The sequence below is a fragment of the Bacillus rossius genome, chromosome 1 (assembly GCF_032445375.1).
Source record: "Bacillus rossius redtenbacheri isolate Brsri chromosome 1, Brsri_v3, whole genome shotgun sequence".
NCBI classification, from domain to species: Eukaryota; Metazoa; Arthropoda; class Insecta; order Phasmatodea; family Bacillidae; genus Bacillus; species Bacillus rossius.
The window spans coordinates 100986567-101011190 of NC_086330.1; the positions used below are offsets into that span (position 1 = coordinate 100986567).

The 24624-nt window shown below is 38.1% G+C and overlaps 1 protein-coding gene across 3 annotated transcripts in view; it reads left to right on the top strand.

Moving 5' to 3' along the window:
- The first annotated feature begins 1023 nt into the window (after window positions 1-1023).
- The window catches only part of LOC134540802 (PHD finger protein rhinoceros-like), a 64396-nt gene continuing 40795 nt past the window's right edge, over window positions 1024-24624 (top strand). The window contains exons 1-3 of one of the 3 annotated variants that reach the window (XM_063383752.1): window positions 1024-1204; window positions 2036-2105; window positions 23658-23756. In XM_063383752.1, the coding sequence (XP_063239822.1) occupies window positions 23708-23756 (49 nt within the window). In that variant the 5' untranslated portion in view covers window positions 1024-1204; window positions 2036-2105; window positions 23658-23707. Of the gene's footprint in view, window positions 1205-1231; window positions 1755-2035; window positions 2106-23657; window positions 23757-24624 lie in introns of those variants that run through there. The other 2 variants (XM_063383736.1, XM_063383745.1) reach the window with 2 other exon arrangements.

The following is a 24624-nucleotide window of genomic DNA, read 5'->3' on the forward strand; positions in this document are numbered from 1 at the left end:
ATAATATGCATCCTAGAGGTCACTGAACCTATGAATTTTCTAGTCCATAGAAATTGAAAAGTGCATTTTATTGTGTTTTTAGAAAGTTGTTTCAATGTGAATTTTGGGAATTTTGTACCAACCCTCCTGCAAAGGCTACAAATGTGATATGCAAACCTCTGTCCAATGGATGGCGTGTGCTGATTGGTCCATGTGACACTTCTGACGTCCTGGCAGGAGTGGCAGTGGATCTCCACATGTCACGTCCGAGGTAGTTCACAAATTTCAACTTCACGTCACAAGCTTGCCCTAAACAAGAATAAACTATATTCAATCATGTTTATAAAAGCTATAAAATGAAAATAATACCTTAGTGTATATAGCTTTCAAACAAAACAAATTTGAAAAAATATACATTTAAAGTACAATGTTTGAAATGTAATGTTATCTGTTGATTTCTGTAATTATACGTCAAAACCAAAAACGCAAGTGAAACCATTGAAAAGACAGACTTAAAAAGGTGATTTACTGCTGGCTGGATCAAAATATTCTATTATTTCATTTTTTTCATTTCATTTATTAGCGTCCTATATTTGACAGTACATATGTCCAGGTTTTGTCAGCAACATTATAAATAAAATACAACATATAATACACTAACAAAACAATATAAAAAAAAACATTATAACACAATAATATAAAACAATGATAATATACAATGAATTCTATTAGGTATAAAAATCAATTTTAATAGTGAAAAATAAACAGGCCTACGTCCTAAAAACAACCTTTGATTTATGTACTTCCATTAATTATGCTAAAAAGTGACATCCTGTAAATAATACCCTAAAAGAAGCAAAATTTAAAAAAATATATATTTCAAAAAGATTTTTGTCTCCTGTAACACTATAAATAACTGATGACGTAGAGCAAAAATTAGGCAACATAAAATTTTGCACTTACACACATTTTCTTTCAAAATCTACGTTCCGTAGCAAGACGCTGCATCTAAAACTATGCTCACGATTCGTGGGATCCCGAATTGTTTAATAGTCACGTGACCTGATCTTCCAGTTATTTTTTTCTGAAATGATGGCGCCAAACGAGAGAATTTACGTTTTTAATTACGTTTTTACCCGTTTGTGCTGTGGACGGCACTATTTCTCTCATTAGAAAATATCCACAACAAATTTCAAAAGAATGTAACTAGAATAAACTAGCGTTGGTAAGTTTACTTTTACTGCCATGAACCAGAATTTCTAATGAGGACATATTGGTTATGCTGATGTCAGAATCAAGAAATCCAACATAAGTATCAATATAAAAAATATGCTAAATTCAATTAATAAAACCAAATATCTCATTAGATTACTTTGTTAAAGTTTAAAATAAAAAAAAATTACCTAAATTTCAAGCTGTTTTTTTCCCAGTAAGCAATAAGCAAAATGATGGAAAACGGCGGTGCTGCCATCTGTGTTGTCAATGTTGTTAGGCTTAAATGGAGCCGTGGACACGATTGGTGATGTTTAGTAAAGCAATAATTCAGAGTTTTTATTGCTGTTGAGGTTAAATAACGATGCTTGAGAGTGTGGATTATATATTCCGGTAATTAATACCTGCGAAAATGCTAAAATGAGTGTTACGACTGTGCGAGTTCGGGCAATGTTTACATTTGTGTATGGGAAAGCAACATCCATTGAAGACAATCTGCCCTGGGTTGTTAGTCCCTAAATACCTAAAAATGACGCAGAAAGCAGTGATTGTTTTATGTTATAGTAAGCAAATTACACTTTTATACGTATCTTGTCAAAGGTGATCATTAAAAGTCATGTATGTGTGCCAGAATTTGAGTCCAAATTACAGTCTTGTTAATGGTGAAAATTTTTAACTAATGTTGTTATGACAAGTGATAGTGTTGTCAAAACTCTCGTTTACCGTGTTTTTTGGACGAATTTTTCTTATTTCAATGTAGGATCTTACCTACATTGTACACAATGTTTATATTTTTACAGTATTATGATTCGAAAATTCTAATGTTGACAATTAACTTTCACAGATATAACCTCACCTTTGGCCATCACTGAATGTACCTTCATCTGTAATCTACCTTCAGTCTCAACTATGTAGTAAGTATTAATGGTTTAGAACCCTTATGGTTCAGCCCATAAATAAACTTAAGTTATATCTACTGTAAATATTGAATAGTAAATCATCAGTTATAATATAACTTTCTTGCAAACATTCATTCAACAGCATGATTTAAAGTTTGAATATAGTTGATATATTAACATAAATTTTGCCATAATTATTTCTAGCTACTTTTAATAAAGTATTTTAGTGTTTTTGGTGACACTGCATGTGTTTTAACCTGTTAACATCTGTAGAATTAATGCACTATGTATAAAATATTATTTTAGTGTTATTAATAGTACTGTAAAGAAACTATTCTTAGTAAGAATATAGAGTTCATTATATCAATGTACCAAAAATACTATATATACACTTATTGATCAAGTCCCTAGCTGTTATTGCATTTTATTTTGTGATAAAGTTTTACACACTGAATATATGATTTGCTATAGGCAGACATGTGGATTACAATAGTTAGGTACCTAATGCATCAGTGAAATTGTATACTATTTCATTTGTATGCAATAATAGCTGTTTTTGATTTCTAGTAGATATACAGTTGTGTTTGCATCGAAAGTACATGTATGGCAGAAATATTAAGTATATAGCTTTTATCTAATTACTGTGAATTTGGTGATGTAAGGAGCATTTAAGAATGAAATGTTGATATTTTGTAAAAAATACACTTTGAGATAAAATCACATATTAGAGAGTAGGCTAAAGGTACAATTTCTGTTTTTCAGGTATTAATATAATTTTTACTTGTTTAGAACAACAGTTTTTTTTCAGGATCTCTCAATATTTAAACTATAGTGCATGATGACTTAGATGTGAATAGTAGGTATATTAGATACCTAACCTACTACCCAAGTGATAATTGCTTTTAATCCAGAATTAATATATTTTTGTATATTTTGAAGTGATCTCATGTTCTGATAGAATTTTTGTTTTATGAGGGTCAGTTGGTGATAATGTACCTTGACACGTAGCAAAATGTTTTGTTTAGCATTTACCTAGGCCTGTGGATGTTACTGCTGAAGATGTGAAGACCAATGTTCATAAAGGATACAAATTTTAAATTGTTGAATAATGAAACTCAGATTGCTTAAGACTTTTAAGCAAATCAGTTACCTACTTTTTTTAAAATTTTAATAATCGTCCAATAGGCTACAGAATATCTCACCCTAAGTTATTTCTTTTGCATCTCTACATTTTCTCGAAAATTTATAAAACAGAACAGGACCTATCGGCGTAGATCCCGGCGTGATCAGGGGGGGGGGGGGGGTCACCCATCCACCTGGAGTTAAAAAGATCCTCACTGATGACAAGATTTTATGGTTTTATATTTAGGCCAATTTTGTTTTTAAAACAAGAGGTTTCGTTATTTTATTTTTCATTAACTGTGTTTATTTATAAAGACAGAATCATTTGCAATAAATACGACCCTTGTTCAATGGTACTTACTTCACTAAAACAGTGTAATTTTGACTTTTACACTATAATAATTTGTAATTAGCATGTTTGGGAAGAGCAAAAATAAATTAAAAAAAGTATATGTGTACTTGTAAAATGTTCCTATGTCATAAAGTAAAAAAAAATAGTTATTAATAACAGTTGCAATATAAAAAAAAAGAAGCAAAAATTTTTCAATTTATTTAGTAGAGTACCCTACATACATTTTGGTACCTAATAATTCCATGCTAAATTTACATTCATTGATATTAATATTTAAAAGATTATATCTTTGTAATCTGAATTGAGTTTTGATTAAATATGCTGATTATTTTAATGATTATTTGTTACATTTTGATGTTTTATGGTGTATTAACTTGCATTTTGGTAGTACATATATGGTGTATTGAGATGCTTTTCGGTGTTAATCGCAATTCACCATACCTAGTCTTGTTTCTACTGATGAGGTGATGGTTAACCCTCAACCCTTCTTCCCCAAAAACCTCTATCAAACCTTACAGATTTGTACCTCTAGGACCTATGAGAAATGGCATTCTCAAGGGCTTTTTATTCGTACACAACTTCATTCTTCCACAGATTATCATAACTGTTTTAAAGTTCTGTTGTATGTGGGAATGAAAGTCATGCCTGTCATGCTTTAAAAATCAGGTGATGATTGATATCTCTTCTGGTGTGCATTTTTTTGATAGTCAATAATTTGATGCAATAAATGATGTTTGCAGTTAACAAAGGCCTACTTTATTTGCTTTCCAAAAATGCAAGCAGAATTTCAGTGTATGATTCATATCAGTAATTTTACCATCTAGAAGAAACAGTTATTTCTAGAAAAAAAGTTTAAATCAATTTATTAAGAGTTAGTAAGACTCTAGTTAAAACTTGTACCAAGAAGGATTACTACAGGGTTGTCTTATATACTTTCACCTAGTGCTTCATTACTTTTGTGTTGGATAAGGGTACACCTTTCACTCCTAAGCAATAAACTTCTGAAAATGGTGGTTTTGAGACACATTTTCATTTAGACAGATTGGAGAAGGATTGTGCATTTCATATTTCATACTTAATGCCTAATACATCCTTTTTCCTGCACTAAAAGCTTTGAAAAAAGTGTAAAAAAATTATTAAAAACCATGAGAAACTTTTAAAAATGGTTTACTTAACGGGCTTTGAAAGTCACGAATCCTCATACATTAATTATAAATTGTTGTTGACCACGTAAATTGTGTGGAAATAAAAATCATCACATTCCTGTAAATAGTGGATCTATTTTGTATTATGTTTAATTTTACATAATCTATAAAAAGGCTTGTAATATAAAATAATTTATAAGAATATTTTATTCAGACATCCAGAAAAAGTTCTGAATTTTATTGACCAGGTATTTGCAGACATTTTGTTTAAGAATCAGTTTATCAATAATTAGTTAATACTATCGTTGTTACATGCTTTTCCTCGTTTTCTGAAGATTAAATATAAATAGACCTGTGACATCTCAATAACTGTAGTTTTAGTTAGGAAAACTGTAAAGATTTACTGCTGGTAAATTGTTGGGTTCACACGTACTCTTAATGACTCACTAGTATGTTTCATGATGACAATAAATTGATACGTAGCATTCTGTGGATTAGTTTTTTATCTGTTTATTTATTTACCAATCTACAGCGAAAGGACTTTCTTTATTCCAGCATGTTCGGACCTGAGTCATGATGGATGATCATATGTATATATAGTTTTAACAGGAATACCAAATGTAAAAATGTAATAGCAGGGTTCGTAAGCCTCCATAATATCCTTAAAAAGTCCTTAATTCGTCTAATTAAATAAGTACCCTTAAAAATCCTTAAATTTTACTAAGAATCCTTAAAAACTATTTAATAAAGACTGATAGCATGCAAGTAATAAATAAATACGGGAATTATGATGTTATTTTATTTCTGACTTGGCAGAAAACAACGCTTTGCGCATGCACAGCACAATCGGTGAACATCGGGCCACATTTTATGAATAAATGCATTTTGAATTTTTTATTTTTGTGTTTTGTATTTCACATTTAAACCAAAAAATGTGTGTTCTACTGTCTTACTTTGAACTTATAAAGTAAATGTAAATGTGATCGAAGTAAAAGTTAGGGCTTCAAATTTCGAATAGATATTATGCTTGGGTTGGGTATGTGTTCCAGAGATATTATGGACAACAGGGGCTTGTCTGTAAGAATTAAAGTGAAAAAGGAATGTTTTTTTTAGCCTTCAATATTTAAAATTTTTATTTTTTTAATGGATTTTATGATATTACAAATATTTTTTTACCTCTTGATAGTGGCGAAGGTGATGAAGTAATGGGGTCCTTAAAAAGCCCTTAATTTTTGATTGCATGAGAGGGTACAAACCATGAATACATAACCTGCCAGGAAATAGGAGAAACTATTGAAAACAAAACAGAAAGTAACAATAATTTTTGAGTGATCTAAAAATGCAGGCAGCTCAGTAATGTGAATTAACGTTGAAAAAAAAAAACAGAATGCTAGCGGCTCAATTTGTGCCAGATTACAGAATGTGCCTAATCATAGAATGCTTGATTAAAGGGCTTATAATGATTTAAATAATAATGCCATACTAAACTGGATTGTCTGTCATTTCATCACAGAATCCACCAATTCCGATTTCTGTGAAACTAGATTTGTAACTGCGGTAAGAACTGTGACGTCAGTTGTGAGTAGATTTTTAACGTAACGATAATATAAAGATGATAACATTTTATAATCACATAAATTACTTACAATAAGGCAATATTGTTTTATATTAAGTATATTCTGGATAAGTGTTTACTATAAGACATTATTAACATATAAGACATAAGATTTTGGTAAACTTACGTATAATTTCTTCTTTTAGTTTACTGCTACTCTGCTTTATATATATATATATATACTGGTCTTGTTTTAATGTAAATTGCTTTCGAGAATGTAAAATTTTCAGTTGGGAATTCTAAAATTCTTAACGAGAAACCAGTTGTACACCCTATAAGAGAACCAATACATCCTCTCATTATATCTATACTAGTTCAGCTGTATTTACAATAGGCCTAAGCCCTTGTATAATCGGCTCCATTTAATCTAATGTAGATACTACGTGCTACAATTCAATATACCTATAGAGCATACTGCTCTAGGCTTGTATATAGGCTTTATTGTATTTATGGATACAGTACTTTAAGGTCTGTATGTTATATTACTGTAGACTTTTATTGTGCATAGCTAAACCAAGCATTTTTAAAAATTATGGTACTTACTTTACACACTACCAAACCACCTGGCTCATATTATTGATAAATGGCCAAGAAAAAAGATCAGCCTGCAATGATAAAGTGTGTTTTTCTTTCTTTATTTGTTGGCGATAGATAGCTTTTTGTTCATCATTAGGCTATAATCATAAAGGTCTGCTTTCCGACCGTCGCTCTCGGACCATTAGTTCATTTGGAAATTAATGTAGATTCACAACTTTTTCTATCTGTCTGCACAAACTGTATGTACTCTAAAAGTCAGTGCTGCTTTTACTTAGCCGCACAAAAACATTATTATTAGTATAAGAGGTTGTTTGCTATCTTCCTTTGCCCAGGTAGTATGTGTATACTCCAGCTCTCAGGGTTGGTGGGAAAACCTGGAAAAGTCAGGGAATTCCGACATGTACCTTGAAAAAGTTAGGGAAATCAAAAATATTTCTGGAATTACTGTACATACTTACGAAACGACCCATGCTGTTAAAATGCAAATTTTTTGATTTGTTTAAGAAAACATGTTTGTGTTCTCCTATAATTTTTAACTCTGTCACGTCACAAACATGACAGACAAGTCTGCATTTAACAAACCACAACAGACTATAACATGTCACAGTGATGTACATTGTTTTGCAATTTTGAATACTGAGTCAATGCAAGCAATAGACGGAAAAATTCTTGTAACTTCCGTGGCGCGCTGTGATTGTAGCCTAGCTATAATCACAAATAGTTCAAGCAGTGCAAGTAAAGAAACAAAATTGTTAGAAGAGGCTTAGAAGGAAGCCCAACTTTTAGAAGATTAAATATCTTCAATGGCCAAGCAACAGCCTTAAAATGTTGTGATTGATAATTTTGTTTATCTACTTATCACAAATATTTATTTTTGTTGTATGGGGTCGTATGTATTTAATCTTTTTGTAAATTATATGAATGAATATTAAATAATTTATGATTTGGTACATTTTTGACAGTTAATTTATTTGTCCTGCTCTAAGTATAAATGCATACTCATTAAAAAGAGTTCTTAAGTTAAACTAATGCTAAGAGATTAACGTTCTGAAAGGACATTTATTATACAGATTATCTTATAGTCATGCTGCAAATATGCTAGAACAATATTGCAGTTTACGAACTTTACAAAAAAACGTTACCAACTACGATTACAATCATATTTAATTGTTCTCGAAAATGTTCCATATAGACTGAAAAACCTGGAACAGTCAGGGAATTTCGTATTCAAAAATATGTAGCAACCCTGATTAACGTCTCATTATGATTACCGACATCACTTGCAACCTTATGAATGTTAAGACACAGACTTCTGATTTGCTTGGAAAAAAGAATAAAAAAAGAAGGGTTTTAAACAGCCATTTTGAGGCAACCTTATTCCGCACATGTTTATTTTATCTTCATGACATTGTACCTTCATTACAGATAAGGCAAGTCCTTTGGTACAGTTTGTTATCACACAGATTGCCAGAAAGCATGTGGAAGATTTGGATTGAATTTACCTTCGGAATAGTACAACACTTCTTATGATGTAGCACTGATCACAACTTTCTGGCTATCAAATTCCTGTGTCATTATTCTGCCTTTAAAATCTGTGCAGGAACACAGTGGTCATTAGAAGGAGCTGTCGTTTGATCTGAGAAGTGTGAAAGAAACAAATGCAGCAGCCCAATCATGTATCTACAGCTAGTAACTGATAAGAAATGTTCTGGGATGGAGTGAAATGTGTGGAAAAAAGGGGATTGTCTGTAAAGTCGGTTTACGGACGATAATTTTACGTGATAACGTCATAAGAAAGCATTGAAGAAAAATTGCATACTTTTTAATTTCAAATATTATTTACAGTTTTTGCAAATTTAATTTAAATAATTTGTTTGAATATAATTACGAACAACTAGTTATAAAAATAAACTGAAATCAAATCAATGTCATAAAATTGTTAATTTGAAATTACGAAATTGGCCAAATTATTCAAATTTCTTAAATTGCTGCTTTTAAAAAGCCCGCCTTAACCTGTTTGATATTATAGAAGATTTTCTTGCACGGTGGTTGGTCGGTTCTTGCACGCTCGGCTCAGGCGGAACGGGACAATGAGTCATGCTTTTTCGTGCGTGCAGCCGGCGTTAATCGATTTATAAGACGTTATCAAGTCAAAAATATTGAAATTTAATTATTTTGTTATCTCTATGGTGTTGAAGTTTTTTTGTCGTAACTGACATGAATTGCACTCAAAATGTCTTGCCTGTTTTGGTCTATTGGATTTCCTGTTTTTGATGCAGTCTAATTCTTATAGTTTAAAGATGTTGTAGATGTCGATCAGACTATAGCATTTTAGGTTAATTTTTAACTAAAATAGGTAGGTTTAGTACATATGTAGACAGGTAACGTGCTGTTGATTATAACATTTGAATATTTGGGTGGCATGTTTTTTGGTGTTATAGCTGGGTGGCAGGTTCATTTAGAAATTTTTTTCAAGATATTGATTAATTCTTTGAATAGTGTCATTTTAAGTTCTTAAGAAACCTTGTTAATAGTAACATTTTACACTTTAATGGAAATGATACATCTGATAAATGTTTTTACAGACAGCTGGAAGCTCTAGTCATTGGTTGGTCAGTGTTGTCTCAATGTTTACTTCATTGGTCTCTTGCGTGCCAGCACGAATGACGCGCGTGGCCGTGTGGGGAGCGCTGGGAAGACGTGTCCATCGACACACCTGGTGGCGGCGGGCTGTGTCTCCGAGTCAGGCGCGTAGGATAGAGGGATCGTTCGGACCGGAGGAGCGCAAGTGTCAGCCGCGTGCCGTGTGTAGCCAAGTCAGAGAATTGGGTTTGTGGAGCAGGTGAGCGATTAAAGTCTTGTCATTCCATTGGTGGTCGGTTACGGTTTGTCTGCTTTGCAAGGTTTCGTGTCGTTTAGCTGTTGATGTAACTGCTGGTTTTGTTTAAAATGTTTTTTTGTTTTAACAATTTTCCTTTCTGCTTGCACTCACATACCATGTTATTTTTCCCCATTTTCATGTCATAAGGGCTTTTCCAATAGATTTATTTTTTTAGCTCTCTTATGTTTGGTCACAGATTTTATCACCAGATATTTACTGTTAGGTATCTACAAGTCGTTAAAAGTCGTGCAAGTGTTCGTATTTACGACCACCGATCACTTGCATAACTTTTTACAGCTTAAAATAACATTTAGTACAGTAGCCTATCATGCATGAGCCAGCAGTGTAATGGCAATATGTATGCACACATAAGTATACACCAGTATTCTCTTGTTACAGATACCATCGTAATCCTACACTTCTAACATGTATCGGATGGCAATTGCCTGTAATGTAACTTTAAATAACTGAAAGATGGAAGATTTGTAGCAGACGTACTTGTCTGTCAATTTCCTTTAATTAAAAGTGTTAAATTAACAGCACATTTAGTTCTAGTGATAATGTTTGCTTTTAAAGAAAGTTATATTTTATATTTTACAATATGTTCATAAATCTCCAATTTATTGCAATTAAATGCAGCGTGTGGATATAGCAAGTATTAATACTGTTGAATATTTTGACATGATTCTTTATTTTTACTACCAACTTGCACTAATAAATTATATATGCCTGCATACATCTCTTTAAATTCTGTATAGTTAATGACAACTCAGAATCATAAATTTAGCCCTTAATAGTGTTATTTTTTTTAACACAAGTACAATTTGTGCATCAAATGTATTTTTACATTTAGTCAATATGTTTTAATCTAGATAATGATCCCCCTTTCCATTAAATAAGATATGCTAAAAAAAACTTCTATGAAAATTGATCAATATTAGTAAAGTGGCTTTTCCATATAATAATTTATAGTTGTACAATATGACTTCTGTTCAGTTGATTATAAAGTTATAAATATATATGTATAAATCAATGTATATAGAATAAACAGCTTAAAAATATATAGGTATATAATTAATACATTAATATTTAAGTAAAAAGTTATTTATAGAATATAAATTTACAAATTTAGCCATAAAGAGACATTCCTTTTATTATAAATCTGTATAGTGAAATATAGCTAAACAATCATGATAAACATAGGGTTAACAATAACCAAATAAATAATCAATTAGTATCTAATAATTGAGTTTTTCTTTTCATATAAACTTGTCTGAATTCACCACAGATGTGAATGCCTTTGACATAGTAACTTCTTGTCTCGACAACACTTATCTTGGCCTCTCAGTAATACATTCAGTGTGGTTTTGTGCAGGCTAGCGCCGCATGTTGCCTTTGGTGAATCAACTCCACTCCTCCCCTCGTGCAGGGAATTCTTTCCTGAGCGGTCTTAGCGAACCTCATAGATACACTCCAGTGCCTCAGCAAGTTATGGATCAAAATAAAACAGTCTCCCCTTCATCCCGATGCGCTCACTCCAATGGTTTCACTGGCCAACAGCAAAATCTCTTTGCTACATGACAATAAACTGCTTTGAAACTTGCTTAGGCTTTTGAATACCTTTGTCAATCAAATCTTTCTGTCGAGTACAACTTACCAGTTCCTTGAAGCAAGTTGCATAGAGCAATGCCACAGATTTGAGGTTGTTGGAGAGCCAGATTTTACAAAGTATTGGAATACGATTTAGAAATGTCAAACCTAGCTCAACATAAGAGATGAAAGTGTTAGGGTTGAAAATACTGATGTCAGTCTACATTTTTAGTGTCTATAGCCGAGTGTAATTGCCACTTACTGCAATTAATTATATTCTACTGATTTAGTAAATATCTGTTGGCAAAATTTGAAATAAAATATAAAGTGCAAGATAATAATGTAATGATAACAAAATAGTGCTGATGGGTTTTGTAAAGGGGGGGGGGGGGACAACAACATGGCTTGTGACACCTAGCCTTAGTGCAGACTACTGTACAATTTTTAATATTTTTGAAAACACACTCTTTTAAAGCAGGTTTTCAGTAAAATTATGTAAGACCTTAGATGTTATTAATTCAGGGGATAATTATAACCAGGAAGAAAGTTTGTTCATTATTTTAGTTTGTAGATATTGTTAGCAATCATTGTTTATGTATTAGATTTGCTTATACCTAAATGCCTTTGAGTTTTTTTTGTGGTGATTGGTTAGTGGGTTAGGTGATCTGTTTGAGGTAGTACATATGTGTAAAGTGTACAAGTATCAATTACTATGTATTTCTTAATTTTTAATTGTGTTGTTCACATTACATAAGGGTACCACATAGAATTATGTAAATTTTAGACTTATTCTTGGATAAAAAAGTTTTATCACAACTCTGAAGACAAAGTAATGAGAATGGAGTGAGAATGGAGTAGCCATTATACTACATAATATATTTAAAAACCATTATTGTAATAATGTTTATTGACTGACTAGTCATGGGATGTGTGATGCACAATAATAAATGAGAATAACCATGGTTTTCTTTAAAGCTATGGCAAATTTTTTATATTTTTATATAATTTTTTTATCTCGGTGAACCTGCAGTAACGTTTTTGTTTAATCTAGTCCTTGTGTTGTCCAGTATAATAAAATGGCTTAGATAAAAAATTTGTTTGTGGTATTAGAGTTCGTGGAGAGATTTGTTTATGCATTTAGACCATTTAATATGCAACTCATTGGAAAATGAAATTTTATTTTGCATTCCCTAGAATTTTCTTTAGGTTGTGTGGCACTGGAGTTCTTACTTGCCAATTGCATCTTGAGGAATGTCTCACAATTGCATCAGTCTGTATGCAGTAATGCTTCAACAGTGCATGCTTGTTCTTCACTTTCCATAGCTTCATATTGCACAGTTTGCATTCCTCATTTCTCATCGTTACAACTTTCATTCAACGGCAAACCTAGGGGTGGGGGAGGTGCGGAGATGACCCCTTCAAAGTGGATAAATGGATTTCTTCCTTTTGTTATTGTGTATAAAAACATGGCTAAAACAAACTGTACTTGTAAATTTGTAAATAATCTTTAAAAAACTATTGAGGATATGCCATTGCTTTCATCCCGCTCACATGTGTTTGGAATCATGATGCATGCATGTCATTGCCTAATTATAAAAGCTCTTAACTTCTGGAGTCAAATTGTTCATGAAAGAGAAAATAACTAAAAATTGTAACTCCAACTTTACTGCAGATGTAAAAATATCCATTCTTCATAATCTTAGGTTTGATTTTCATTGAGTAAATAATTTTATATAGGCAATCTATACACACTTAGACTGCTTACTATAAAATTATATTTACATGATTCTTTTACATTATGAATTTACAATACAATAGTACTAAACTAATATTATATAAATTAGGAGAGGCCAAGAGTGTAAGGTTTGCAAAAATGGGAATTATGTTCCTTAGCAAAAATTTTTAGTTTTGATGATATGCAGAACATAATCCGATGGCAGTAAGTGAAAAATAGTAGCTATTAGCAAAAAGTGGGGTTACGAGATTTGCTGATTCGATCAACAATATTTTCTACACATGTAGGAGTGCATTTACTGGGTGACACCTGCATTTTGGATCCTTGGTGGTCCAGTTTCGAAAGCTGAGTGAGTATACCACACTAGGCACCATAGCCCAGCAGTCAGCAGTGTCTCTTGGCAGGACAGTGCATGCACCCTGAGGTTGGGTTGGATGAGTATTCTACCACTGATGAGGAATAATTCTCTTGGTTTGCACCAAGTTCTTGAAACTCTTTTGCCACAATTTTTATCCCAGTCCTCTAAATGCTATGATCTTTTTGAGTTGACTAAACAAATTATTATCTGAACATATTGTTATGATTTACCGCGGGTTGTAAAGGATAGCCCAATTAAAGATTTTTATCACACACACAGTTTTATTTATTTACACTACTTATGTCACTTACAATTAATCTTCTAAGATGGCAAATAATTAACTACACTTAAAGAAAAGTCTATTCCCCAGTCACTCGTTCCACACACATCGCTGGGCCGCACCTCTGGCGCAACTCTTGCCGCAGCACCCCTCGTGGGTCTCCACCGCGGGACTCCGTCGCCGCACTCCGCCGCCACCGTCACACCCTTCGCCGAGATCCCACTCGATGCCTCGCTCGGAACTTCGTTCGGGACTCCGCCGCACCCGCGACTTTATCGACCGGAAACTCCGCCGCGGGAAAACTCCAGACTCCACTGAACTCACTCACTCCCTGCCCTGGAACCTTCGTCCAAGGACTTCGCCACTTTGCCGCACCAGCGGCACTATCGCCCGGATATACACCGCGGGAGAACTCACTCAGTCTCTGACTGCCTCGAAGGTCGGCCCCACCTCCTTATATAGCCCTTGGGTTCCCGTCCAGAATAATCGGGCATGTCTCCGAGATATTGCGCGACCTTCGCCGTCGAAATGCCCAGAAACGCGTCGTGAGTCCTGTCGAAGGACGCTGTGGCTGCTCAAAGAACGCCGATAAATGCAACAAGCATCGGGTTCCCACAAAACGCACCGATAAACATGTCTGAGTCCTTTTATGGCGCAGTGCGGCCTCTTTTAAGTAACTCGATCTGAGGCAGGTGCGCGCTGCGAAGGTCAGGATGTCGCGAGATAGTATGGCATGAGATACCAGGGAGAGGATGCGGGTGGAAGGGGGCGCAGACAGGCCGGACGACGCTAAGCACTGCAGCCAAGCGCGATCGTAACAATATGCTTAGTTGACCGCCTAGTCAGGGGTGTGTGTGTTAGTGAGGTGGGATGAAAAGTGCAACTCTCGCTGGTGTTTCTAGCGCTGTGTCGCCTCTGATCTGGCACACAATCTTCTCTCGTCATGCGTTGAACAAGTATGAAATTTGAGCAGTAACCATAACACTATATGGTGGAGAAATGAAGATAAAAGTATAAAGCAAGGTCCTTGAGTGCTTTCAAGAGTCCGTACTGGTTTTTGCATGTGTAGAAATTTATTCTGATTACACTCATTTTAGCCTTTTACAATCTTCTGAAAATACAGTTTTAAAAAAAAAAATTAAAATTACTCATCCATCCTCAGCATATTCTTGAAAGATATTCGTTAACAGACGCCACTCGGATATCATGACCAGTTTTTAAATCACGTGGTTTCTTCTGAAGCTCTGCATAACCATATGTGTTAATGCCGGTTCCCCCTGTCCCACAGTGGTCCTTGATATGGGTTGGGGCTCGGCTCGATCTCAGGGGAAGGGGATGGCTTGGCTGATGAGGCTATTCTCACCCTGTAGCTGCTTCTCCCAGTCGGCGCAAGCCAGCAGCTCTCAACGGCACCTCTGCTCATCCTCCAGGTGGTCAGCTGCCCACAGCTCTGCCTCCCGCAACTACTCCTCTGGCCTCAGCACCCTGGTCTGCAGGGCAATGTCTTGCTCGGCGTGGGTGTAGCGATCGTCAGGGCTGCTCCGGTTGTCGGTCAGCGCTCTCACCACTTCCTCTCGCACTTCCACACCGACTGTAGAGCTGGCAGCCGCGTAGTGCCGGGCCCTCCCCTCCCTCCACTGCTGGGGGGAACCTAATTTCTGCATCTTGTAATGGCTGATTGTCACTTGTTTGCACACACACACACACACACACACTGGGATGCTGCACTGACACACACACTCGTTCACTCTTGGTGCACATGGACAAAAGGGACGGCAAGTGCTCGGGTTGCTGCTTCCGGGTGCCCGCGGGCATGTTCCGTGCCGGGTCCATCGAGAACAAGTCTGTTGGGGCGGTATATGGCTGGTATCAGGTGGTTCGGCTAGGCAGAGGTATTCCCGGTGAACCTTCATCTTCCGCCCCTTTGGGGCAGCGCACCAGATATGCGGTGGGCCCGAGCTGGGCTATCACCCTCCGCGGCTCAGACCACTTCAGTGCCAACCCCCGCGCAGAACTTCCACCCGACAGGTGGTGGCACCGGATATATACCACCTGACCCGGGGACAGGGGGTCGGTTTGTCTGGGTGTGCGCTGCGCGAGGAACTGCGCCTGGCGGTATTGGGCCCTCTCTCTTTGCTCTGCCACGGGAGCTCGGTCCTTGATCCTCCTTGTCTGGACCTCCCTGGGCAGGGCGAGGTTACACCCCTGCACCAGTTCAGCAGAGGAGTGCCCTGTGACGACGTTCGTCCAATGACGTAGGCAGTAGAGGAGGGTAGGAAGGTGCAAGTCCCACTTGGTGTGGTCCTCATCTAACCTGATGCACAGCTGGGTCTTGATGTCTGGGTTTCTACATTCAGTAGGGTTCACTCGTGGGTGGTAGAGGGCGTGGTATGGTGCTCCACCCTACAACCTTGCGCAGGTTCCTTTCCAATGCCGTCCCGTGAACTGTACCCCATTGTCTGTCAACAGCATACCTGGTACCCGTATTGCGGGAAGGCCTCACGCTCTAGCAGTGCAATCAGTGTGCCAGCCTTCACACTTGCCACCGCTGCTCCACCCTACATCCTCGCGCAGGTTCCTTTCCAATGCCGTCCCGTGAACTGTACCCCATTTGTCTGTCAACAGCATACCTGGTACCCGTATTGCGGGAAGGCCTCACGCTCTAGCAGTGCATTCAGTGTGCCAGCCTTCACTCTTGCCACCGCGAATGCCTCCGTCCAGCAGGTGAAGACATGCGTGACCACGACATTGAAGTGCCTGCCTTGGGACGTATGTGTGTATGAGCCCATAATGTCCATGGCGATGGTATGGAAGGGAATGTTGGGCGGTCGCAGCAACTACTGTTCTTCCCCATCTGGGCAGCTGGACTTACGCTGCTGGCAATGTTGATATGCCCTGATGTACCGCCTGATGTCTGCGGCCATGTCTGGCCAATGGAAGTCCGCTTCACCTCCTATAGCGTTTACTCAGCACCGGGATGCCCGGCCAGTGTGTGGTCATGGAGGTAACGGAGGATGGCGGGCCTTGCCGCTGGGAGTGCGTACGCCTGCCATTCACTGTTCCGGTGAGGGCCCTTCGTCTGGAGTAGTCCTTCCAGACTACGGTTGTTCGGGACCACCTGTGCCCCACTGTCGTCCAGGCGGGCTCATGAATCCAGGTCGCGGTGCTGCTCGTCGCGTTCCCATACTATCAACTCCGCCAGGGTGGCAGGCCCAACTGAGCCGGCGAGAGCTGAGTTCGATGGACTCTGTAAACAGTCAAATGGTCATGCATTCTGAGGTGCAGCCGCTCGGCGCGAACCTCTATGGTGGAATCCATTTGGTCGAGCCAAGGAGCCCCCAGGATTAGCTGATTCCGCAGGTTGGACACCACAAGAGCTTCTGTCTTACTGACATGATCACTGATGTCAAGTCTTACCTGGTGGCTTGGCCTCAGGTACAAGGTGTGTCGCGACATATGGATAGCTGGCGGCAGTGTCCACCAGTGCCAGCAGCCCCCGCCCGTTCACATGCACGGGTCTACAAAGTAGTTCGGGTCCTTTCGACCCCAAGTGGTCGAGCCGGGGCGGTGCTTCTCCGGGTCTGACAGCTGCTGCCGGGGTTGCCGGTGACGTACCACGAGTGGTGGCACTCGGTGTGAACCCGAGGCGAGACCCCTTGTGGTGGTGTGCCCCGGCCCCGCTGTCATCAGGCAAACGGAGCGGGGCCCAGCTGCCTCTGTGCCCCCTATCGACCGTTTCCCGGTGGCATTGGGTAAACTTCGTCCACCTTTCTGTTGGTGGCTCTGTCGGGGCAGTTGTGGTGCCAGTGGTACACTTCAGTCGGGCAGTATATACAGCGTGGAGGCTGCTCTCCGCGGGTTGCCTGGCCTTCGCGCCGTTCTTCCTGGCGAGGCTGTCGCCAGTCCTGCTGTGATGGGCCCTGCGACGCCAGGTTGCGCCCGTGTGGCTCTGTCGTGGGAATGATAGTCTCCCATGGTGGTAACCGTCCTGTGTACGGCACTACCGCCTTAGCATCTTCTGACAATGTGACAGCCCGGGTAGGGTTGGTCCTTTGCGCCCCAAGGCTTCGGGTGCTAGACACAGGGCGTGGATGGCCCGTTCCACCTCTCTGGCCACATCTAGGAACTCGTCCACACCTCGTCCTGCCGTGCTGCGCATGAACGGGTGTGAGTCCAGGAGCAGAAGTTCAACGATCACTGGAAGTATCTCGTTGCTGTGTTCGCCCGTCTTCAGACGTCTGTTGACTCGTAGCTTATAGACGAAGCCTTCCATGCCTTCCCCCGGCGGCCTGCTGGCGGCAAAACAGCTGACACTGACAGTCTGCTTGCGCATGGGCATCGTCAAATCGGGACTTAGTCGGGTCATAAACACTCGTACCAAGGAATCTGGTACTCGCCCGCCATTGACCACCATTCCTTAGCACCTCCACGAAGCTGTCCACTGACCCTCTCTGTGTACTCATCATTGGGCACAGAATGTGTTGTTTGTCTGTCCTGACATGTCTGGATAAATGCCAGCAGGTCCTCATGTGCCAGGCCCGCGAACATCGGTAGTGACACAGCTGCGTTCACGATACGTTGCACCAGCTTTGGTTGCTCGGTGCGAGGGCTCTCCAAACTATCCTCGCAAATTGCACATAGGTACAGTCCATGCGAAAATTGCGGAACTCTCGTACGCCAGTGCAAGTCCTATGCTTGCATGTGCCGCACTGGTAGCACCGGGCCGTCTCTTCGAGCCGTCTGGGACAGCCTACCGCCATGCACTTCACCCTGCTGCATTTCCAGCCCGATCAGGGTTTAGGTTGAATTTGTCAATGTGTGCGCATGAGCATATGAATGTAGCGCTCTCCTTTCGCACGCGAGCGTTTCCGTGTGGCTTAGCGCTAGTCTGGCATATTCCCTCCATTTTAATAAAAACGGGCGCGTACCGTTTAATAGGCTCTCGCCGCTGGCTGGTAGGTTTGGGTTTTAGAGGTGGGGGGAAGGGAATGGCTTGGCTGATGAGACCGTTCTCACCCTGTAGCTGCTTCTCCCAGTCGTCCTCCAGGTCAGCTGCCCGCAGACCCACCTCTCGCAACTACTCCCCTGGCCTCAGCACCTTGGTCCGCAGGGCGAAGTCTCGCTCGGCGTGGGTTTAGCTGTCGTCAGGGCTGCTCCGGTTGTCGGTCAGTGCTCTCACCACTTCCTCATGCACTTCCACACTTACTGTAGAGCCGGCGGACGCGCAGTGGCGGGCCCTCCCTCCCTCCACTGCCGGAGGGGTGGAACTGCGACAGACGCACTCCACTGTCACCGTGTGGCAGTCGAGGGAACCTAGTTGCCGCATCTTGTAAACGGGTGATTGTCACTTGTCTGCACACACGCACTGGGCCGCTGCACTGACATTCGCACTCGCTCACTCCCGGTGCACACGGACAAAAGGGATGGCGATGGGCCTAAGTCCCAGGCTGCAATGTTTTTGTTGCATATGAGTGGCCTGTGCCTGCAGCTGTGGTGGCACTGCGTCCGTGGTCCATGCGTACGAATCCAACGTAGTTTCTAGTGACCCGTTCAACTATATTCTGATTCCAATTCTTTAACATAGGATTTAGTGGAGGTAATTTTTACTTTTTAAAATTTAATTTTACTTCTTGTTGACTGCAAGATCACAAAGACAGCAACGCAGATAAAAGAACAACACAAATGAAGGTACCCTCTTTGATCGCATAATCGTTTCACCTATAGTTTTGGGCGTCAAAATTTGGATTAAAAAAACCTCTCTCTTAAACGTCGCATGATGTTTTTGATCCCGCTATTAGATTCCGAGCGCTTTATGAGGGTATTTTTTCCGTATAAAACGATATGTTTTAAAGTAGAAATCTAATATTTATTCGGACATTACCACTTACTTATTTAATTAACGGAAATACAAAGTTGTCTGATGTGTAAATTTTCTTTTAAAGATGTTTTTAAACTTTATAACCTTTATCTGTTTGTTTGCGTCGCCGTGGTGTACCACATACAAAAATGTAGCTAGCGCTCGTTGGCATCATTCATATTTTATTATGTTGCTTCCCGTATAGAGCGTGCACACATAGTCGAATATTGATATCTCGCAGATTGCATGCAACGCGCGCGCTTTCTGTCGAGTGCCGAGTTAACTACATCTGATGGCCCACGCTCTTTCGTGGTGTGTACTACGACGATAGTTATGCGTTCGATCAGGCTCGCATTCGGGTCACAGATTTTGTTTTTCTATTTAAAGTTGAAAAAAGGTTTTTGTTGCATGACTTATTAATATAAATTATTTAGTGTGCTCTTTTATACTTCACTTTTTAAATAAACTTACTTTCCATGAATAGGTTTGGTTTTTATGAATAACTTCACCTAACAAAATTTTTTTTCCGCATAAATGTCGCACCCCTACTTTTCAAACTTGATTTTAGTATAAAATGTGCGACGATTATCTGATAAAACACGGTAATTGAGGAAAGAATTGGCCAATTTGCTTGAAGTAATAGTATTCAATTAAGTTGATGGTGTAATGGAGATTGTTATTTTGACCTACTGGAATGCTCTTGTATTCCTTCTGTGTTTTAGATGAACTGATAAGAGTGAAACTCAGAAAGTTCTCTCTTAGCTGTGTTTTGATTTTCTTGTTCATCACCTTTTAACTGGTGGTGTAAAGCTCATAGGAGTATTTAAAGAGACTTAAGCTCTGTATAGTGTTGTCATGTATTTAACTAGCCGTTTTATGCATTGTGGATTCATAACGAATGTACTCAGCCACTGTGTGTGATATTTTTAAGCTCCTGTGTACCGTAAATTTATTAATAGCTTGTACTTGTAGTATAAATTAAATTACAGTAATCGGAATAGTTTCTATGTTAATTATCGATCATCTTTTTATGGGAATGAATGTTTGCCAATTATTAAAAGACATCTTATTCTTTCTATGAGTTAGGTAGTTGGTGGTATTAATTGTAAGTTGGTCTAATTTTATGCAGCAGTTTTGGTGTTGTAATTTGATACAAAAACAGACAAATTGTTCTAAAGCATGAACTTCCTTCTTGCCTTTGGTTTAAAAAAAAAAAAAACATAAATTATTTTTGGAAACTTAAAAAATAAGTAGGCTGTACAGTAACTTCATTATATGTATGGAAATTAGTGTATATATGGGGTGGAGTTTTCTTTTGTAAATTATGAATCTAAGTAGTAAGTTAAGATATTGCTGACATAGACGTGGATACTGCATATTGTTAATGGAGACTGATGTGAAGACAAGAAACAATGGAATGCAAAACAAAATATTTGATATTTTTAATCATTCTTAAAACAGCATGGTGCCTTACATAGTTATCTTGTACATATTATAACTGTTAAAGCTGAATAACTTTTTTGAAATAGACAATATTATTATTATTTAACATACGGGTAATTCTCATGGAAACTCGAAATTCCTGTCCTAGCAATTTTTACAATAATCCTAAGCGATTTAGGATGGTATTTTTTTTTTCGGAAAGAATATCATCAAGGCTAAAAATGTTGGTCATAACTTAGGAACCGTACGGGCATTTGTGAAGAATAATAAATATATAGTACTCTGAAAATCATTCCCTCACTATGTCCCAAACTCCAGATTAAAACATTGTCTAAAGTTTTTATCGAAAATTTCTTAAAAAATCTGTTTGCAACTATGGCTTGTCTATTGTAAATACAACAACTTTTCAAAATTTCTCTGAGTTTAGGATCATAAGTCATGAACAAGTTGTCTAATGTTGACTTAACATGTGTCCCATGAAATATTATCATTCCCTCACATCATTACCAACAGTCGATAAGTATGTATATTCTTGAGGACTTTAGTAATAGTCTCATTAGTTTTTGATAGTTGGTAGTATGGTCACTTGTTCGAAATGGCAAATTGACTTCAAGCTTGTTAAAGTACTTGTTGGAAGAAGATGTTATTGTAATTTTTTAAAGATTACATTTTAAACAATCATTCCATCACAGCGAAGAATAAAGAAGGTAATTGTAATATTTGAATTTTGATGACGTAGTAAAGTATGTTTTTAAAGGTAGAAAGCGTAGAGAAAAGTTAGATGGTTACAAAAGGTTATGTTGCGAGATTTTTTAGGTTATGGTTTATTTTGTCATTCCTTCACCATCATTCCCTCACATTTGATTATTTTCAGTTATATTATAAGTTTGTTCAAAATAATGTTCAAGAATCTCACTAAGAGATTTTAAAAATTTCTAAAGAAGTACAACATTTTTGGTAATATTATATTGATAGTTTATTGTTGTAATTGAACTGTGATTACTACTACGATAAGACAAAGTTTTGGTTTAAGTATTCTTTTACTCATCTTCAAGTTGCAATATGAGTTTTAATTCATAATTTTTAAGTTAATGTAACCTAGTAGAATTCTAAAGATATTTAAAAAATAAATAATACGATTTCATATGAGAAATGAATATAAACATCATTTCCTCACCTCAGTCATCATTCCCTCACATTTGATTATTTTCAGTGCTCATAAATTCGTTCAAAACTCATTTATTCTGGGGACCACGATATTTTTCACTTCTAGTAACATGAGTACTACAAATTTAAGAGAAAACGAAGATGAATTTATTTAATTATTTTTCATTAATTTATTGATAGGTAATTTCGGGATTTCATGAGAATTACCCATACATGTTTTAAAGGTTTATTTCATTCAATGCTTAAACCAGGGGTTCCCAAAGTGTGCGCCACGGCGCCCTGGTGCGCCGCAGAAAGTTAAGAAGGGCGCAGTGAAGCGATTCTCTTTACCATTCTCCGAAACCTCAACTTAAGTGTTCGCGGGTACAAAATAAACAATTTAATTTCTAGCGCTCGCGTAGTGTTTCGCTTACTTGCGCACTCGCCAATACTTATCTACTACACGCCCGAGATAACTGTGGTCCCGGTAAAAATGTGAGTTACCCAAGGTCAGACGGACCCCTCCCTCTGCAACACTGTCCCCTCCCTTCCCCTAGTCTGCCTCAAGGGTCGGAACGCATTTCGCGGGCGGGACGGCAAGTAGAGCTCACCCATCACATTGACTAGCCTAGGTAGCTATTTTTTTTATTTTTGTTTTTCTTAAGTCTCCCTTGAATGTTTTTGTGTAAGTTTTATATTGTTATAAATATAAATATACAGTTCAGATTCATAATGTGGATATTTTAATTTTTGTGCTTATCTACCTAACTAGTATCATTGTACCTATCTAGTTCGATGAGCAAAATAGGTTAGGGCGCCGAGACAAAATAGTAAACATGTTTGTGCGCCGCGGACTGAAAAAGATTGGGAAACCCTGGCTTAAACACATTACATTAAAAGAAATTTTTTAATATTGAGTTCAGACTTGTCACTCACAAATGATGGATAAACTATTTTATTTTTTGAGCTTTAAAATATCTATTACATAAATTATTATTCCTTAATTAATCCTATAGTTGAAAAACTTTTAATAGTTGATTAATATTACTTATCAACTTAACCATATTATTAGTAAGTTATGTTTTTTAAGATCTAATAAAGTAATTTTCATTTTGCTGGAGGAAGATTAATGAATGAGTGAATGATTTAGGCCTAAATACCTTTTTGATATATGACATTAGGGACTTAGGGCAAACAGATGAGAATGAATATTTGATGGCACCCTGAGAAAAACGCGGTAATGTCCACCATGTTTTATATGTTAGAAAATTCCAGGTAGAATCCATCTTGGTGTGGCGAGTCACCTGATCACTCAACCGCCATGGCTGCTTGGGGCTCGGAGAGGAATGGTTTTGTTTCAAGGAAATGCATCTGATGGTGCCTTGTTTTTGTTGTGCAGACAGGAGCATGGAAGCTGCTTGTGTGAGCAGTCTCTCTGAGCCCAGATATTGCTTGTTTCGTTTGCATTGCATAATGCTGAGGATACCCGCTTCCTCCTTGTTTCAGGTTATAATGGTGTGGCGGAGGATACGTGCTTTCTAATTCACTGGATCATAATGTCACAACGAGGGAAGCGACAGCCAAACAAAACAGAAGATGGACCAGGTTTGTTCTGCTGCTGATGTATTAGTGTGATACCTTCACTGACTCACTTGATAGGAATGTGTGGTTTAGGGCAGTGGTGACCTGCCGTGTATTTTTGGCCCTCCAAGGTTTGAGCAGTTACTCATCAATAGAGGTACGGAAATTTCACGGATTCGTTTGGTCGCAAGTTTTGAACTGTGTTCATGGCTGGACCGCAGTTAGGTGGACACGCCCCTTTGCGACCTCGAGTTAACATGCCCAGCTAAGTGAGAAGTAAGCGAATCTAGTAAAGCTGATTAACAAGAAACAAAATGTTTTCACCAAGAAATCAGCCAATGGAAAAGCAAACGTTGGTAGAGCAAAAATAAAACTTTCAAATTTTGACCTGAAACGAAATTAATCCACTGAAATTCCAGGTTTTTACTTATCACACTGTCAGGAAATCACTATTTGAGTACCAAAAAAAAATTAAACTTGTTAAGTTAACTTTTTTTCATAATGTAAATTTGAAATTATACTTTAATTTGCTGTAGACGAGAAAGATGTATTTGCATTTTTTTTTTTTTTTTGGTACAGAGAACATTTCTCAGGGTGTCCACATTCTGGAAAGTCAGAAAGTGGTAAATGGCCTCGGAAAGTCAGGGAATTTACTTGAAGTTATGGAAAAGTCGTGGAAATTCCCCAGTGATAGTAATTTGAGGGGAAAATATCATGCTCCAGTCTGCCATCATTGAGACTGTGAAAGAATTTTTTTCAGATGGTGTTTTATTGCATAGTCATACACTCAACAAAAGGGCGTATGCAAGGTTCTGTTTGAACTAGGCCAGCTATGGGGGTGGTGGAAGCTAGATTTTCTTTATTTCTTGAAAAGAGGTTAATTATTTTTAAA